General features: G+C 43.8%; 1 protein-coding gene across 2 annotated transcripts in view; it reads right to left on the bottom strand.

Moving 5' to 3' along the window:
* slc13a3 (solute carrier family 13 member 3) overlaps positions 1 to 19929 on the bottom strand; it is a 47230-nt gene that overhangs the window by 15836 nt on the left and 11465 nt on the right. The window contains exons 4-8 of one of the 2 annotated variants that reach the window (XM_078418756.1): positions 15318 to 15375; positions 12942 to 13124; positions 10712 to 10837; positions 3840 to 3929; positions 1614 to 1718 (exon numbers count right to left, since the gene is read on the bottom strand). In XM_078418756.1, coding sequence (XP_078274882.1) covers positions 1614 to 1718; positions 3840 to 3929; positions 10712 to 10837; positions 12942 to 13124; positions 15318 to 15375 — 562 coding nt within the window. The remainder of the gene's footprint in view (positions 1 to 1613; positions 1719 to 3839; positions 3930 to 10711; positions 10838 to 12941; positions 13125 to 15317; positions 15376 to 19929) is intronic. The other variant, XM_078418757.1, reaches the window with a different exon arrangement.

Raw genomic sequence — 19929 nt, 5'->3', positions numbered from 1 at the left:
CTCGATGGGCCAAAATGGCTCCTTCTATATCGTTAGGAAAGATGTCTTCATTGATCTGCAAATAAGGTAAATGATTTGAATGAAGTAGCTGAATCAACTATGTGATGTCAACCTTTCAAACTTCACCCCACCTTTTCTCTCCATTACAACATCCAGCGGTTTGTTAACCAGTTAATCCATTCCGACTGCCAAAGTAAACATGTCCTCTCTGACCGTTCTAAATACATAAATCTGAACTCTCCATTGAATCTGCACGGGAGAATATGAAAGAATAGTTTTGAGTTCCAAAAGGCAAAGCAAAAACAGACGCTGGAAATCTGAAAAAAAAAATCAGAAAATGCAGGAAATATTCAGCATGAGGGGAGAGAAACAGAATCAATGTTTTGGGCTCACGGTCATTCATCAGTTTTGGGCTTACTTGCTTTGATTTGTTAAACATCTCATGTATTCCACTCATAGATAGACACAAAGTGCTGGAGTAACTCAACGGGTCAGGCAGCACCTCTGGAGAACATAGATAGGTGACGTTACGAGGCGGGACCCTTCCTCAGTCTGATTGTGAGGGTTGGCGGGGGTGGGGGGGAGGGGGACGGGGGAAGAAAGCTGGAAGAGAGGAAGGGCAGGACAAAGCCTGGCAGGTGATAGATTGAAATAGGTTGATACAGGTGAAGGAGTTTTAATAGGCAGATGGTGGGCAAACATCAACTATCCATGCTCTCCAGAGACACTGCCTCACCCACTGAGTTACTCCAGCACTTTGTGTCTTTTTTGTAACCCTTTCATCTGCAATTCCTTCTATCTTCATTCAACTCACTGGCTTACTTAGAGGTCACTCTATAAATGGCGAAGTGAATATTTTCTGGGATCTGGGATCTCAAAGTAGATGTTCGGGACTTAGAAATGGCCTTTGGGGCAATAACGAACTGGAGCGACCGGGCTTGTATATGTTGGAATTTAGAAGGATGAGAGGGGATCTTATTGAAACATATGATTATTAAGGGATTGGACACGCTAGAGGCAGGAAACATGTTCCCAATGTTGGGGAAGTCCAGAACCAGGGGCCACAGTTTAAGAATAAGGGGTAGGCCATTTAGAACGGAGATGGGGAAAATCTTTTTCACTCAGAGAGTTGTAAATCTGTGGAATTCTCTGCCTCAGAAGGCAGTGGAGGCCAATTCTCTGGATGCTTTCAAGAGAGAGTTAGATAGAGCTCTTAATGATAGTGGAGTCAGGGGGTATGGGGAGAAGGCAGGAACGGGGTACTGATTGTAAATAATCAGCCATGATCACATTGAATGGCGGTGCTGGCACGAAGGTCCGAATGGCCTACTCCTATTGTCTATTATCTATTGTCTATTGTTTACTTATGCGGTTATAATCGTTTGCACACTTCGATCTAGATAACCAAGGATGTTTAGTCTTTGAGTATATTCAAGTTAGTGATTCATGATTTTTGGATATAAAATAAATTCGTGAAGTGGGTGGGGAAGTGTGTTTGGGACAATGGCGGGCATGATCTTATTGAACAGTGGAATACTGAGTGGCTTATTTCTATTACACATCTTTCAAAATATTTCAGTTCATCTAAACACATGGAAAGAAGGTCTTCTTACCCCTTGGGGAACAGAATGGCCCAACCTGCAATGAATTTTGGATCTCTCGTGAAAAGCAAAACCGCAAATAATAAGAAGAACACCGAGATAGCACCCTCTGCATACCTGAAAATTAATTCAAAAAGAACAAACAAGCATTTATTCAACACTTTTCACGATCTCGGGAAGTTTCAAAGCACTTTTTCCAAACCTGGCATTTGGGGAACACTATTCACTGTACTTAAAGTATCATTAAATCGATTTAAAATATAAGCATGGAGGTGATGTAGGAAAGTAGCAGGAGGTCCATGTACAACCGGACTGCTCAATGTGACAATGATCAAATGACATGTTTGTTTCGATCGACTGAAAGATACAGTATGGAGACAGGCCCTTCGGCCCACCTTGTCCACATTGACCATCAATCACCCATTCACACCAGTTCTATCTGTGTTATCCCACTTTTGCATCCACTCCTTATGCACCAGTGGCAATTTACAGAGGATGATAAACCTACAAACCCACACGTGTTTGGGATGCGGGAGGAAACCGGAGCACCGAGAGGAAACGCACATGGCCACAGGAAGAACGTGCAAACTGCACACAGACAGCACCCAGATCTGGATCGATCTGGGATCTCTGGCGCTGTGAGGCAGCAGCTCTACCAAGTGTGCCACTGTGCCACCATCGACAACGCTGATTGAGGAATCTATACTACTGGCTAAAGCATTGTCAAAAGCTTCCTTGCAATTCTTTGGTAGAGTTTTATGGGGTTTTTTTTAATGTCACGCCAAGGGGGGACACAGGGCTTTAAGTTAAGACCTCATCCAAAAGATGGCACTTCACCAACACTACACTGGTCTGGGTGTCTGGATTTGGTGTTCATTAGTTTGGTGAGTACGTTGGGAAAATATAATAGGAATTACACAATTGAATTAAAATGAAACATCTTCGATCAAATACATCCTCTTCTGTGGAAGGCCTTCATCCACCTTGTGGGGCAATATGGTTGCTGGGAGCATTGGACGGGATAGAGGAACAAGATGGTGTGAGCGGGAGGAGGATGAGATGTACACAGAGACCCAATGATTTGAATAGAAAATGATCAAGTTGACCATTTCCTTGTAGAACAGGGAACTCTAGCAAAAGATTAATGGGTTTCTGAGAAAACTTTGAAGATTGCCCATTGATTGACTTTGCCTCCCGGAGGTTTAAGGCTGACAGACTTAGTCATAAAATGTTGTAACCATTTATTCTGCAATGATTAAATCTAAGACTCAAAGTCAGTTTAACTGACTCAGGTGGCACCTACAGTGACTGCCTGGAATGGCTAAGGAGCGATGCTTTGCTAAACATGGTACCGATCAGATCCCAAAGCAGACTGTTGCTGAAGCAACCTTCTACTGCTGATGGAAATCTGAAACAAAATGAAAAATAACAGCAGGAGAAGCGCATCTGTGGAAAGAAAAACAGGCTATGCTTTAGGTCTGTGATGAAAACACAGAACGTAGAACAGTACAGCATAGGAAGAGGCCCTTTGGCCCATAATGTCTGTGCTGAACATAATGGCAGGACAAACTCATATCTGCCTGCACATCATGCCAAGCCCAACTTTTATCTCCCTGCATTAATTCCCTGCATATCCATGTGTCTATCCAATAGTTTCTTAAATGCCACTATTGTATCTGTCTCCACTACCACCCCTGGCAGCACGTTCCAGGCATTCATGACCCTCTGTGTAAAAAAACTTCCCCGCACCTCTCCTTTAAATTTTCCCCCGCTCATCTTCAAGCTGTGCCCTCTAGTCTTTGGGATTTCCACCCTGGAATTTTGATGATTTTTCATTAAATTCGCAGAGCTGAAGTGTTGACCGTTTCTCCCTCCACAGATGCTGCCTGACCTGCTGAGATTTTGCAGCTTGCTCTGTTTGAACTTACTTGGAGATACAGGATGTGATATTGGGAATGAGACCTATATCTTTAACAGATATCGCATTGATGTGATTACGTTTTAGAACCGCGAAAGAGAAAATAATTGTACTGGTATTGATGGTGGCATTAACGTTTGGCAACGGAAGTTATGGATAATAAATCACTCCACTGCAACTATGAAATGTCAGCCTATTAGGAAACATTTTTTTCCAAATTCTGCACTGATTTCAGTGAACCGGAGGGGAAAACAATGATCGGACCCTGCTAGATAACACAACATAAAGCACATCAGCAATGCAGATCCATCCATGCTTACGTGAATGGTCCCAGTTTACTGTATTCATGCTTTATTGAACTCATTACTCTGGCTTCAGTTTCTGCAGTACTTCCCTTCTTCCCGCACGACCTAAAGGGAGGAGCGACAAAGGCGAGAAAAGAAATGCTAGAATTATCACTACGACAAAGTTTGATTCTAACACTGGATAATAGTGAATTTTACTTTCTGAAATCATAGTCCAAGCTGGGTCAAAAAGATCAGACATTTTACGCAGAACATAGAATGACATCTGAGCATTCTCTGCACTTTTGTTATTTTTTAAATCTGAATCTGATCCTTGTGTATTTGTTGAGAGAGAATGGTTATTTCTCAGCCCTCTGTATAAACCACTGAGGAAATGCCTGAGGCAAACAGTCCTTAAGTAACTCAGGTTGACATGGATTTCTGAATATATTCATATTTGTTTGTATGTTTGTTTGTTTATATTTAATTTCAAACAAAATAAAACAAAATAAAGATAAAACAAAACAAACGACAATAAAATGAAATGAACGATAAACCTATACACAATTCAAAGAATAAATTCTCAGAAACAACCTAAATTAAATCTTACATGTTCGAAAAGGAGTAGGAGGAAGTATACACTTATTTATTCCTACCCTTTCTCCGCTACTCATCAATTAATTCACAAACTTTATCTTATCTATATATATATCCTGGTAACGGCCTTCCAATCATAAAAACACCCATCTACCATTCCACCTTTTGCCACTGTGACGATTTGAGATCCACTTTGCCACTCTCCCTTCGATCCCACGGCCTTTAACATTGCTGAATGCATCTAATAATGTTTTGATTGAGTGAAAGACACAGGACGGAAACAGGCTCTTCAGCCCACCAAGCTCACACCAACCATCGATCACCTGTTCACACTCGTTCTATGTTACGCCACTTTCACGTCCACTCCCTACACACTCGGGGCAATTTACAGAAGCCAGTTAACCTACAAAACCGTATATCTTTGTGATGTGGGAGGAAACCGGAGCACCCAGAGGGAACCCAAGCAGTCATAGGAAGAACGTACAAACTCCACACGGACAGCACCCGAGATCAATGCTTCTCTGGTGCTAAGAGGCACCAGGTCTATCAGCTGCACCTCTTAAACACATGGTAACATACGATTACAATATGAAAAAAAATATATATATATATATTTTGTTTTCCATATTGTAATAATATTGTAACAATTATGTAATTTTCATATTTCATATTGTAACAATATGAAAATAAATAAATATATATATATATTTTGTTTTCATATTAATCGTACGTTAACATGTGTTAAAGAGGTGCAGCTGAAAGACCTGGTGCCTCTTAGCACCAGAGAAATATTGATCTCGGGTGCTGTCTGTGTGGAGTTTGTGCGTTCTTCCTATGACTGCTTGGGTTCCCTCTGGGTGCTCCGGTTTAGAAACATAGAAACATAGAAAATAGGTGCAGGAGTAGGCCATTCGGCCCTTCGAGCCTGCACCGCCATTCAATATGATCATGGCTGATCATCCAGCTCAGTAGCCTGTACCTGCCTTCTCTCCATACCCCCTGATCCCTTTAGCAAAAAGGGCCACATCTAACTCCCTCTTAAATATAGCCAATGAACTGGCCTCAACTACCTTCTGTGGCAGAGAATTCCACAGACTCACCACTCTCTGTGTGAAGAAATGTTTTCTCATCTCGGTCCTAAAAGACATCCCCCTTATCCTTAAGCTGTGACCCCTGGTTCTGGACTCCCCCAACATCGGGAACAATCTTCCCGCATCTAGCCTCTCCAACCCCTTAAGAATTTTATATGTTTCTATAAGATCCCCCCTCAGTCTTCTAAATTCCAGCGAGTACAAGCCCAGTCTATCCAGTCTTTCCTCATATGCAAGTCCCGCCATCCCAGGGATTAATCTGGTGAACCTTCTCTGTACTCCCTCTAAGGCAAGAACGTCTTTCCTCAGGTTAGGAGACCAAAACTGCACACAATACTCCAGGTGCGGTCTCACCAAGGCCCTGTACAACTGCAGCAGAACCTCCCTGCTCCTAAACTCAAATCCTCTTGCTATGAATGCCAACATACCATTCGCTTTCTTCACTGCCTGCTGCACCTGCATGCTTGCTTTCAATGACTGGTGCACCATGACACCCAGGTCACGTTGCATCTCCCCTTTTCCCAATCGGTCACCATTCAGGTAATACTCTGCTTTCCTGTTCTTGCCGCCAAAGTGGATAACCTCACATTTATCCACATTATATTGCATCTGCCATGCATTTGCCCACTCGCCTAATCTATCCAAGTCACTCTGCAGCCTCCTAGCATCCTCCTCGCAGCTAACACTGCCACCCAGCTTCGTGTCATCCGCAAACTTAGAGATGTTGCATTCAATTCCCTCGTCCAAATCATTAATATACACTGTAAATAACTGGGGTCCCAGCACTGAGCCTTGCGGTACCCCACTAGTCACTGCCTGCCATTCCGAAAAGGACCAGTTTATTCCTACTCTTTGCTTCCTGTCCGCCAACCAATTTTCTATCCACCTCAAAACTGAACCCTCAATACCGTGTGCTTTAAGTTTGTACACCAATCTCCTATGAGGGACCTTGTCGAAGGCCTTCTGAAAGTCCAGATATAACACATCGACTGGTTCTCCCTTATCCACTCTACTAGTTACATCCTCGAAAAATTCTATAAGATTCGTCAGACATGATTTGCCTTTGGTAAATCCATGCTGACTTTGTCCGATGATTTCACCACTTTCCAAATGTGATACTATCACATCTTTAATAACTGACTCTAGCATTTTCCCCACTACCGATGTTAGGCTAACTGGTCTATAATTCCCTGTTTTCTCTCTCCCTCCCTTTTTAAAAAGTGGGGTTACATTAGCTACCCTCCAGTCCTCAGCAACTACTCCAGAATCTAAAGAGTTTTGAAAAATTATCACTAATGTATCCACTATTTCTGAGGCTACTTCCTTAAGCACTCTGGGATGCAGCCTATCTGGCCCTGGGGATTTATCTGCCTTTAATCCATTTAATTTACCTAACACCACTTCCCGACTAACCTGGATTTCCCTCAGTTCCTCCATCTCATTAGACCACCGGTCCCCCGCTATTTCCGGCAGACGGTGTATGTCTTCCTTAGTGAAGACAGAACCAAAGTATTTGTTCAATTGGTCTGCCATCTCCTTGTTCCCTATGATCAATTCACCTGTTTCCGACTGCAAGGGACCTACATTTGCCTTAACTAATCTTTTTCTCTTGACATATCTATAAAAGCTTTTGCAGTCTGTTTTTATGTTCCTTGCCAGTTTTCCCTCATAGTCTATTTTCCCTTTCCTAATTAAGTCCTTTGTTCTCTGCTGGACTCTGAATTTCTCCCAGTCCTCTGGTATGCTACTTTTTTTGGCTAATCTGTATGCTTCATCTTTTGTTTTAATACTATCCTTAATTTCCCTTGTTAGCCACGGATGCACTACCTTTCCTGGTTTGTTCTTTTGCCAAACTGGGATGAACACTTGTTGTAGTTCATCCATGCGACCTTTAAATGCCTTCCATTGCATGTCCACCGTCAACCCTTTCAGCATCAATCGCCAGTCTATCTTGGACAATTCACGCCTCATACCCTCAAAGTTACCTTTCTTTAAGTTCAGAACACTTGTTTCTGAATCGACTTTGTCACTCTCCATCCTAATGAAGAACTCTACCATATTATGATCACTCTTGCCCAAGGGGCCTCGCACAACAAGACTGCTAACTAACCCTTCCTCATTACTCAATACCCAGTCTAGAATGGCCTGTTCTCTCGTTGGTTCCTTGACATGTTGGTTTAAAAAACCATCTCTCAAACATTCCAAGAAATCCTCTTCCTCAGCACCCCTGCCAGTTTGGTTCACCCAATCTATATGTAGATTGAAGTCACCCATTATAACTGCTGCACCTTTAGTGCATTTTTAATTTCCTGCTTGATGCCATCCCCAACCTCACTACTGCTGTTAGGTGGCCTGTACACAACTCCCACTAGCGTTTTCTGCCCCTTAGTGTTTCGTAGCTCTACCCATATCGATTCCACTTCCTCCAAGCTAATGTCCTTCCTTTCCACTGCTTTAATCTCCTCTCTAACCAGTAACACTACCCCACCTCCTTTTCCTTTCTGTCTATCCCGCCTGAATATAGAATATCCCTGGATGTTGAGCTCCCAGCCTTGGTCACCCTGGAGCCATGTCTCCGTAATCCCAACTATATCATAATCATTAATAACTATCTCCACATTTAATTCATCCACCTTATTACGTATACTCCTTGCATTGAGACACAAAGCCTTCAGGCTTGTTTTTACAACTCTCTTACCCCTTATACAATTATGTTGAAAAGTGGCCCTTTTTGATTTTTGCCCTGGATTTGTCTGCCTACCACTTTTACTTTTCACCTTGCTACCTGTTGCTTCTACCCTCATTTTACACCCCTCTGACTCTCTGCTCCTGCTCCCATCCCCCTGCCACATTAGTTTAAATCCTCCCCGACAGCACTAGCAAACACTCCCCCTAGGACATTGGTTCATTCCAGCTCAGGTGCAGACCGTCCTATTTGTACTGGTCCCACCTCTCCCAGAACTGGTTCCAATGTCCTAAAAATTTGAATCCCTCCCCCTTGCACCATTTTTCAAGCCACGTATTCATCTGAAATATCCTCCTATTCCTACTCTGACTAGCACGTGGCACTGGTAGTAATCCAGAGATTATTACCTTTGAGGTCCTACTTTTTAGTTTATCTCCTAGCTCTCTAAATTCACCTTGTAGGACCTCATCCCGTTTTTTACCTAAATCGTTGGTGCCAACGTGCACCACGACAACTGGCTGCTCACCCTCCCCCTTCAGAATGTCCTGCAGCCGCTCAGAGATATCCCTGACCCTTGCACCAGGGAGGCAACATACCATCCTGGAGTCTCGTTTGCGGCCGCAGAAACGCCTATCTATTCCCCTTACAATTGAATCCCCTATCACTGTAACCCTTCCACTCTTTTTCCTCCCCTCTTTTGCCGCAGAGCCACCCACGGTGCCATGAACTTGGCTGCTGCTGCCTTCCCCTGATGAGCCATCTCCCCCAACAGTATCCAAAATGGCATATCTGTTTAGGAGGGAGATGACCGCAGGGGACTCCTGCACTACCTGCCTACTGCTACGCTGGCTAGTGGCCACCCGTTTCCTTTCTGTCCGCTTATCTTTTACCTGTGGTGTGGCCAACTCACTATACGTGCTATCCACGACCTTCTCAGCATCGTGGATGCTCCAGAATGAGTCCAACCGCAGCTCCAACCGTTCAATGCGGTTTGCCAGGAGCTGCAGCTGGACACACTTCCTGCACACGTAGTCATCAGGGACACCGACAATATCCCTGATCTCCCACATGTTGCAGGATGAGCATTCCACGGGGCCGATCTCATCTGACATGTCTTACCCCCAAATTAAATCAAATCCCTCTTAATCCTTTAAACTGTACCTTTACTAAAAAGCACTGAACCCTTAACTCACTGAACCCTTAACTCACTGAACCCTTAACTCACTGAACCCTTAACTCACTGAACCCTTAACTCACTGAACCCTTAACTCACTGAACCCTTAACTCATTGAACGCTTAACTCACTGAACCCTTAAATCACTGAACCCTTAACTCACTGAACCCTGAACTCACTGAACCCTTAACTAAAAGTACGAACAAAAAGCAGAATTACAACCCCGGGGTTACGCCCAATCAGCTGCTTCTTCTAGTCCGCTTCCACCAATCAGCGGCTTCCTCCAGAACACTTCTTCCTCCAGAACACTTCCTCCCACATCACAAAGATATACGGTTTTGTAGGTTAACTGGCTTCTGTAAATTGCCCCGAGTGTGTAGGGAGTGGACGTGAAAATGGCGTAACATAGAACAAGTGTGAACAGGTGATCGATGGTTGGTGTGAGCTTGGTGGGCTGAAGAGCCTGTTTCCGTGCTGTGTCTTTCAATCAATCAAAACATTATTAGATGCATTCAGCAATGTTAAAGGCCGTGGGATCGAAGGGAGAGTGGCAAAGTGGATCTCAAATTGTCACAGGGGCAAAAGGTGGAATGGTAGATGGGTGTTTTTATGATTGGAAGGCCGTTACCAGGATTATTCCGTAGGATGCAGTACACAGTCGCTAGGTCTTAATTTAAAATAATAATGATTTAAAAGTAGTGGCGTGATAAAGAGGTTTGTGGATGATACAAACTGAAGTGCGTGGTTGACAATGAGGTGGAGATAATGTCATACAGCACAGAAGCAGGCCCTTTGGCCCATCTCATCCATGCCAACCAAGATGCCCCATTTAAGCTAGTCCCATTTACCCATATTAGGCCCATATCCCTCTTAACCTTTCCTATCCATGTATCTTCATTTGTTGGTGAAAACATAATCAATGTAGGGATTTTTCATTTGGTTGACTGAAATACTCTTATAGGGCAGCACAGTGATGCAGCGGTAGAGTTACTGCCTTATAGTGCCAGAGGCTCGAGTTCGATCCAGGCTATGGGTGCTGACTGTACGGAGTTTGTACATTCTCCCTGTGACCGTGTGGGCTTTCTCCAGGTACTCCGGTTTCCTCCCACACTCCAAAGACCTACAACTGGCCGTGGTAAAATTACAAATTGCCCCTCGTGTGTAGGATAGTGCTAGTGTACAGGGTGATCACTGGTTGACATGGACACGGTGGGCCGGAAGGCCTGTTTCTGCGCTGTATTTCTAAAGTCTAAAGGTAAGGTTTGGAGATGAGAGGTGGATATGCCAAGGCCTGGACTAAAGGCACGCAAGGAAGATTTCAACTCAGAATTGCACCTATTCCTTTTGTCCTTCTTGATACCTTATGTTGAATCCTCCGTATAGGAAAGCGATCCATATCCAGCCAACAATCAGGAAGAGGAACGCGAGCGGGAAGGAAAACATGAACCATGAGGCAAAGTTCAGCTCGTCACAGGCAGGGAAATAACTGAAACAAAATAAGAGCATCTCTCACTCTCATAACTTGGAGAAACAAAGCAAATCACAGCACATCATCTGTAAAATCACAAGATTAATTTTCTTGCCCAAGGAGGGATTAGTAAACGTGTGATGGGAGAGTTTAATTTGGTTTAGTTTCGAGATACAGCATGGAAAACGGCCCTTTGGTCCTCCGGGTCTGTGCCAACCAACGATTGCCCACGCACACATTATCTCACATTCATATCTACTCCCTACACACTAGGGGCAATTAAGACTGCCAATTCACCTGCAAACCCGCACATCTTTGGGATGTGGGAGGAAGCTGGAGCACCCGGAGGAAACCAATGTGGTCACAGGAGAACGTGCAATCACCACACAGTTAGCACAAGAGGTCAGGATCGAACATGGTTCCCAGGCGCTGTGAGGCAGCAGCTCTATCAGCTGTGCCACTGTGTCCCACTATCTTGCATACATCCATTGATGTAGAGAGAATCTTTTATCTTTTAGAAAAAAAGAATCTCAAACTGGTCCTCCACTCTCTCTCTGTAACTTTAAATTAACCTGTTTTCTCACTTTATCAGTTATGATGAAGGGTGTTTGATGGAGATGTTTTGCTTTTTTTAGTTTCGAGATGCAGCCTAGAAACAGGCCCATCGAGTCCATGCCAGCCATTGACACCCGTTCACAATATTTCTCTGCTTTCCCACTTTCCGTATATATTAGGGGCAATTTAACAACCTACAAACCCGCATGTCTTCGGGATGTGGGAGGAACCCGGAGCGCCTGGAGGAAACCCACGCGGTCACAGGGAGAACATGCAAACTCCACACAGGCAGTACTTGAGATCAGGATTGAACCCGAGTCTCTGGCATTGTGAGAGTAGAACTAGTGTAGGGTGGTCGTTGGTCGGTGTGGACTCGGTGGACGGAAGGTCCTGTTTCTACGCTGTATCTCAAAACTAAAAGGAAAGGATGTTTCCACTGGTGGGAGTGTCTGGGACCAGAGGCCACAGCCTCAGAATAGAAGGATGTACCTTTAGATAGGAGATGAGGAGGAATTTCTTTAGTCAGAGGGTGATGAATTCATTGCCACAGAAGGCTGTGGAGGCCAAGCCAATGGACATTTTTAAGGCACGGGATACTGAGTTGGATGATCAGCCATGATCATATTGAATGGCGGTGCAGGCTCGAAGGGCCGAATGGCCTACTCCTGCACCTATTTTCTAAGTTTCTATGTAAGGCGGGATTGATATATTCTTGATTAGTACGACTGTCAGGGGTTATGGGGAAAAGGCAGGGGAATGGAGTTGAGAGGGAAAGATAGATCAGCCATGTTTGAAAGGCGGAGTAGACTTGATGGGCCAAATGGCCTAATTCTGGTCCTATAACTTATGAACTTAAAACTAAAACTAAAAGTTTGAGCAGCAAGAGCAACCTTATTTTTCTTTTATCTCTCTCAATATTGGAAAGTAACCTCGGGTTATATATTACACAGCTTAGAAGCAGAGTAACACTTGTGTTAATTCCCGGAATGGCGGGACTGTCATACGTTGAAAGACTGGAGCGACTGGGCTTGTATACTCTGGAATTTAGAAGGATGAGAGGGGATCTTATTGAAACATATAAGATTATTAAGGGATTGGACATACTAGAGGCAGGAAACATGTCCCCAATGTTGGGGGAGTCCAGAACCAGGGCCACAGTTTAAGAATAAGGGGTAGGCCATTTAGAATGGAGATGAGGTAAAACTTTTCACTCAGAGAGTTGTGAAGCTGTGGAATTCTCTGCCTCAGAAGGCGGTGGATGCCAATTCTCTGGATGCTTTCAAGAGAGAGTTAGATAGAGCTCTTAATGATAGCGGAGTCAAGGGATATGGGGAGAAGGCAGGAACGGGGTACTGATTGTGGATGATCAGCCATGATCACGGTGAATGGAGGTGCTGACTCGAAGGGCCAAATGGCCTACTCCTGCACCTATTGTCTATTGTCTATTGTGTCTCAATAAGGCACCTCCCAGAGCATCAGGCCATCACCCTCATTCACTATTCCTGCAGTTTCGTTCGGCAAAAGTGACAATGGTTATTTTAAAGCATAATTGCGAGTTTCACTTTACATTTTCAGCTGCCCAACCAGAATCAGGTTAGGAGTTGTCCCAGTCAGTGTGGCAGTCCCTCCGATACTTGCAGCGTAAGGAATGGAGACAAGGAAACCCTTCCATAGTATCTTCTGGTCTTCTGCACCATTCTGCTGCATGAGTGTCAAGTTAGTATCAGTTTCAAATTTCTCTGGGCTTTTACTGTGGAGGGAAACCAAAGGTTTAGCAACAGGCAGTAGCCATAATCACCTCTGAATGCAGGTTCATAAGCTAAATGTACTGTTCTCAGGAATGAGAACACTAATCGAATAGATACTAAAGTAGGTCATTAAAGATAGACACAAAAAGCTGGAGTAACTCAGCGGGTCAGACAGCATCTTTGGAGGAAAGGAATAGGTGACATTTCGGGCCGAGACCCTTCATCAGACTAAGAATCAGGGGCAATGGGAAACAAGAGATATAGACGGTGATGTAGAGAGATATAGAACAAACGAATGAAAGATATGCAAAAAAGTACCAATGATAAAGGAAGCAGGCCATTGTTAGCTGTTTGTCAGGTGAGAACGAGTACAGACCATGAGACTCAATTAAGGTATCACAAAATGCTTGAGTAACTCAGTGGGTCAGGCAGCATCAAAGAGAGAGGGAATGGGTGACGTTTCGGGTCCTTCGACTTTGAAGCTGGTATGACTTGGGTGGGGGATGGATGGAGACAGAGGGAATGCAAGGGTTACTTGACGTTAGAGAAATCAATATTCAATCATACCACTGGCCTGTAAGCCACCCAATATCAGATGCTGCTCCTCCAATTTGAATTTGGCCTCACTCTGACAATGAAGGAGGCCTAGGACAGAAAGGTCAGTGTGTAATGGGAAAGGGAATTAGTGTTTGACAACCGGGAGATCAGTTAGGTCCAGGTGGACTGAGCGAAGGTGTTCAGTGAAATGATCATCCAGTCCTTGTTTGGTCTCGCTGATGTATAAGAGCCCATACCTTGAACAATGGATACTGTAGATGAGGTTGGAGGACGTGCATGCGAACCACTGCTTAACTTGAAAGGACAGGTGGGGTCCCTGGACAGGTCATTTAAAATAGGTAATTAGGCTGATGATAGTAGTGTGTAGGAAGGAGCTGCAGAAGCTGGTTTAAACCGAAGATAGACACAAAAAGCTGGAGTAACTCAGCGGGACAGGCAGCATCTCTGGACAGAAGGAATGGGTGACGTTTCGGGTCGAGGCCCGATGATAGTCGCATTGGTATATTATTATCACCTGTACCGAGATGCAGTGAGAAGCTTGGTTTATGTGCTATCCAGTCTAATCATACTACAGATGAACACAATCAAGCCTGACACAGTGCAACAGGTAATGCAAAGAGGAAAATACCAGCGTGCAGAATATAGTGCGACAGCATTATATGTCCTCCGGTTCTCCATTCCCCTACTCTGGGTAAAAGACTCTGTGCATTCACTCTATCTATTCCTCTCCTGATCTTGTACACCTCTATAAGATCGCCCCTTCATCAAGAGGGGGGTGGGTGGGGGGGAATAAAAGAGAAACAAGCGACTCAGGGATGGGATGTGACTGTACAAAGGAGGGGAAAAGAACAGGGTGACTCGGGCGGGTGGGACAGGGGGAGAAATGGGTGTGCACTGGAGTTGGGGTGAGGGAGGGGGGGCAAAGGAAAGAGTGTGGGATTCAGTAATAGTGGGTAAACATAAATGATTAGCCATAACTGCACAGTATGTTCTTGCCAACACTTAACTGAATGCCTGCAACCTATTGAACCTGTTACCTTAGAACAAACAGGTTAAAGGCCAAGGGAATTATTTTAACTTTAAGGTTAATTAAATTTCCTTTTTTTGTTGGGTTTGGACTTTACTTTTGAAATACAACGTGGAAACAAGCCCTTCAGCTCACTGAGTCCGCGCCGGTCAGCGATCACCCCTTACACTATCTAACCCACTAGGGACAATTTACAATTTTATCAAAGCCAATGAACCTGCAAACCTGCATGGCTTTGGAGTGTGGGAGGAAACTGGAGCACCCGGAGCAAACGGACGTGGTCATAGGGAGAATATAACAACTCCGTACAGATAGCACCCGTAGTCAGGATTGAACCCAGGTTTCTGCCGTGCTGCAGTAAGGCAGCAACTCTACTGCTGCACTACTGTGCCCGGTTTAATAATGATAATTTGTGGACAGGAAGTGGATAAGAGATCTGGCAGGAAGTAGGACTTCAAGTAGAAGATCAACTGTGACTTCAAGTAGAAGATCAACTATCAGCTGATCAAACTGGAGAGCTACTTGCTCCTTCGATTTCTTATATCCTTGTATTTTTCGTGCATATTCAACCTTTGTAGACATTTTATGTGCACCAATTTTTGTAAAGTACCTGTCTTCAGAAGGCAAATGTAACCCCTCATTGGGCAGTGGCTCCTTTGAAGTGCCATCTGGAAGGGGGGAAAGAAAAGACGTGGCAGACACATTAAATGAGCTCCAATTCATTGTTCGAAAGCATCACATCAGCGTCACATGGTTTAACAATTTTTATCTTTAAAATTAAATCTTCAGATTATCTAACAGGCGTTATTTAAATCTCAAGGAACAAAGTGCACAAACGTGTTAATTAATGTCCTGTGTGTGGCTGACCTTAAGAGGTGCTGTTGTTATGCACGGACGTGACTTATTCATAGAGTAAATATGACCATTGTATTGAACCTTAGTATAGGAAAATAACTGCAGATGCTGGTACAAATCGAAGGTATTTATTCACAAAATGCTGGAGTAACTCAGCAGGTCAGGCAGCATCTCAGGAGAGAAGGAATGGGTGACATTTCGGGCCGAGACCCTTCTTCGTCACCCATTCCTTCTCTCCTGAGATGCTGCCTGACCTGCTGAGTTACTCCAGCATTTTGTGAATTGTATTGAACCTGGTCACTTACAGCTAATTCCTTGGCTGACTAGAACCGCTGGCTAATAGTGTCAGAAACTGGGGTCCAATCCTGATCATGGGAGCTGTGTGAGGAGTTTGCATGCTTTTCCTGTGGCCGCATGTGTTTCCTTTGGTTTCTCTGGTTTCCTCCCACATCCCAAGGATATGAGGATTGTTGGTTATTTGGCCACTGTAATTGCCCCTAGCGTGTATGAGACTGCTTGAGATCAGTGTCTTGTACAATCTAAGTATAATTTATGTTTTCTGTGTTGTCTGAGTCTATGTGCTTGCGAAGCTGCTGAAAGCAAGATTTTCATTGTACCTGCACCTCACCTTACTTGTTTACTTTTAGATTTTGGTCTTTAGGCATTAGAGATGCAGCTTGGAAACAGGCCCTTGACCAAATATCACCCCGTACACTAGAACGATCCTACATACTAGGGGTAATTTACAGAAGCCAATTAATCGACAAACCTGCACGTCTTTGGAGCGTGTGAGGAAACCGGTGTACCCGGAGAAAATCCATGTGGTCACGGGGAGAAAGTACATACTCCATACAGACAGCACCCATGGTCAGAATCGAACACAGGTCTCTGGCGCTGTAAGGCAGCAACTCTCCCACTGTGCCACCCACAAATTAATTTGACTTGACTGACATGCCTTGTATTTGTTCTAAGCATTTGTTCCATAAATCTCTATATCACTGTCTGTGTCACTCGTTTCCCTTTCCCTTTCATCTGGCTCTCAGTCTGAAGAAGTGTCTCGACCTGAAACATCACCTATTTCTTTTCTCTAGAGATAGTGCCTGACCCGCTGAGTTACTCCAGCTTTTTATGTCTATCTTTGATTTGTATGTTGATGGGAACGTAGGATTAATATAGGATTAATGTAAATGGCTGGTTGATGGTTCCTGTGAGGTACAGTGAGGAGGGGGATTAACAGTCACCAGGGGTCTACATATAATAACACATCATTATTTAAATAAGTATATCTATATGAACATATAAGGGTGTATGAGTATTTTTGTATTAATATCTGATACTTGATAAATATTGATTAGGGAATGGGGGTAGGATTAAATAAGTTCACACTTCTTCCTACTCCTTTTCGCACATGTTAAGTAATGGATGAAATTCCTTGTATTCTGTTTTTTTTTGTTTATTTTGTTTTTTAATTGATGTCTTTTAACATGTTCGAAATAAAATAAAATGAAATGAAATGAAATGAAATGGTTGGTGTGGACTCAGTGGGCTGAAGAGCCTATTTCTGATTCTGACTCTGACCAGTTAACCATGAAGCCAATGGGCCATACGTTCTCTTCAGAAGAATTTCAAAGAATTTCACTGGAACATGTCACGTGATAATGAAGTATCAATCCATAAAGTACCAAGTGTAACAAATGTCTGTGCAGTTTTGAGCAGTATAAAAGATAGTTTTCAAGAGAGAGTTAGATTTAGCTCTTAGGGCTAATGGAATCAAGTGATTCTGGGGGAAAAAGCAGGAACGGGGTACTGATTTTGGATGATCAGCCATGATCATATTGAATGGCGGTGCTGGCTCAAAGGGCCGAATGGCCTACTCCTGCACCTATTTTCTATGTTTCTATGTAAGAATATTATGGGAGAGTGTATGTAATTGGTCTAATCCTATCTTAAATAATAGTCATCAAATTTATCTTCAAAATCTTGCCATCTATTTACTAAAACTCTCGTTTGTTTGTTTGTTTGTTTGTTTGTTTGTTCCTGAACTACAGCCAAAACAGTACATGATAGCATGACAATTTTAGGCCCACCTTACTCACCGTCGTCCCTTTGGTGCTAATGGAAGAAGTTTCATTGAAATCGGTGTTATATTTTTAAAGTTATTCACATTTTAAAGTTTAAATCTATCTCCTTGGGAGGGAGAGGGGAGGAGGGGGGAGGGGAGGGGGGAGGGGAGGGGGCGAGAGGGGGAGAAGGGTGAGAGGGGAGGGGGATGGGGGAGGGAGGGGGGGAGAGGGGAGGGAAAGGGGGGGAGGAGAGGGATGCTGCACCAATGCAGGAGGCGTTTGGGTCCAACAGGTCCACTTGGTATAGTTATTATTATTACCAGGACACCCCACTAAATGCTCCACTGTGCGAGTCAACGGTCTAGTGGCTGGAGACCTGAATCGCATACTAATGGCTCCATTTGTGCAACCTCCTCAGGCCAACTCTCTCTGAACTTCATCAAAGCCCTTCTCTCTATTAGGAGTGCAGCACTTGTTTTATGTCCTTCATGTTCAGCGCTATCGAGTGGTGAAGCAGACTACGCCAGACAACAGTAAGAACTGGAAAACACCCAAATTTGGAGCAGAAAGTAGCAAGCATGTATGAAACAAAGAGCAAACCCAAATGAAACATTCCAAAAGAAGCACTCCAAAAGAAACACTCATTGCACTCTCAGCAATGACCTAAATAGATGTGTATGCAGCACCAAAATCGCAAACCTTCTGCTCATGAGTTCATAAGCCATAGGAACGGAATTATGCCATTCAGCCCATCAAGTCTACTCTGCCATTCAATCATGGCTGATATTCATTATCACGTGACATGGCTGATCTATCTTTCCTTCTCAACCCCATTCTCCTGCCTTCTCCCCATAACCTTTAACACCTTTACTATGCAAGTACCTGTCAAACTGCTTTAGAAATATCCAAAGACTTGGTCTCCACTGCCATCTGTGGCAATGAATTCCACAACTTCACCATCCTCTGGCTAGAGAAATTCCTCCTCATCTCCTTACTAAAGGTACGTCCTTTTATTCAGAGACTGTACCCTCTGATCCTATACTCTCTCATTAGTGGAAACATCCTCCCCACATCTACTCTATCCTTGCATTTCACTATTTGGTAGGTTTCAATGAGATCCCCCCTCATCCTTCTTAACTCCAGCGATTACAGGCCCCGTGCTGTCAAACGCTCATCATATGTTAACTCAGTCATCCCCGGGATCATTCTCTGGACCCTCTCTAACATCAGCACATATCTTCTCAGATACAGGGTCAATGCTGATGCATTGAGTCAGGTAACTGTAAATGTTGTGTATTTGGACAGAAGACTTGTTAAACACCACCTCCACTTAAAGTCCCGGATACTAGTGGCTTAGTAGAAAGTGGTGTGAAGGTGGTTCTCGATTAAAGTAATGGGGGAAAAGTAGGAAATTGCACACAGACAAACATCAGATGTGGTTGAGATACTAAAGTGTGACAGCAATTGATTACAGCATTTTTCCAACAACTTTTAGATTCTTGAACCGACCTGCACACCCCTAATCCCACCTCAGCAGTGGAACACTATGGACCTCTTGCACTACCATGGACTTGTTTTTAAATATGTTTTGCACTAAAGTCTGTATTTTGCAGAGTTTTTTTCTTTTCATTATCTTGTATAATTTAAGTATAATTTATTTATGTTTTGCAAGTTGTCTGGGTAAATGTGCCTGTGATGCTGCCTCAAGCTAAATTTTTATTGTACCTGTGCCTCACCATAGTTGTTCGTAAGACAATAAACTTGTCTTGACTTAGTTTAGTATAAAGATACAGCATGGAAACAGGCCCTTCAGCCCATGTTGACCATCGAACACATGTTCACACTAGTTCTGCATTATTCCCCTTTCGCATCTACTCCCCACAGGCTGCAGGTAATTTGCAAAGGCCAATTAACCTCCATCCTGTGCATGTTTGGGATGTGGGAGGGAAACAGAGCACCCAGAAACAACCCATGGGTTCACAGAGAGAACGTGCAATCTCCATTCAGACCAGCGCCTGAGGTGAAGATTCAACCCGGGTCTGTGGCAATTCGAGGGAACAGTTCTACCAGCTGTGCCACTCTGCCATCCTTGACTTACTGGACTTGAAGTTGAACACTTGCTTCCCTGGGAAATTAATTCATAATTCTATCTCCCTCTTGTCCTCCTGCAATCCGCTTGATTAAAATACATCAGTGAAAGAGAGGGCATTGCAATTTCTGCAACCATAGAGACATTCAGCAAAAAAAAAAAGGCCATTCGGCCCACCAAGCCCACACTGACCAGTGGGCACCATTGATGTTGAT

The sequence above is a fragment of the Rhinoraja longicauda genome, chromosome 22 (genome assembly GCF_053455715.1).
Source record: "Rhinoraja longicauda isolate Sanriku21f chromosome 22, sRhiLon1.1, whole genome shotgun sequence".
NCBI lineage: Eukaryota > Metazoa > Chordata > Chondrichthyes > Rajiformes > Arhynchobatidae > Rhinoraja > Rhinoraja longicauda.
Note: the sequence above shows the minus strand (reverse complement) of the source record. Positions and strands in the feature narration are given on the sequence as shown.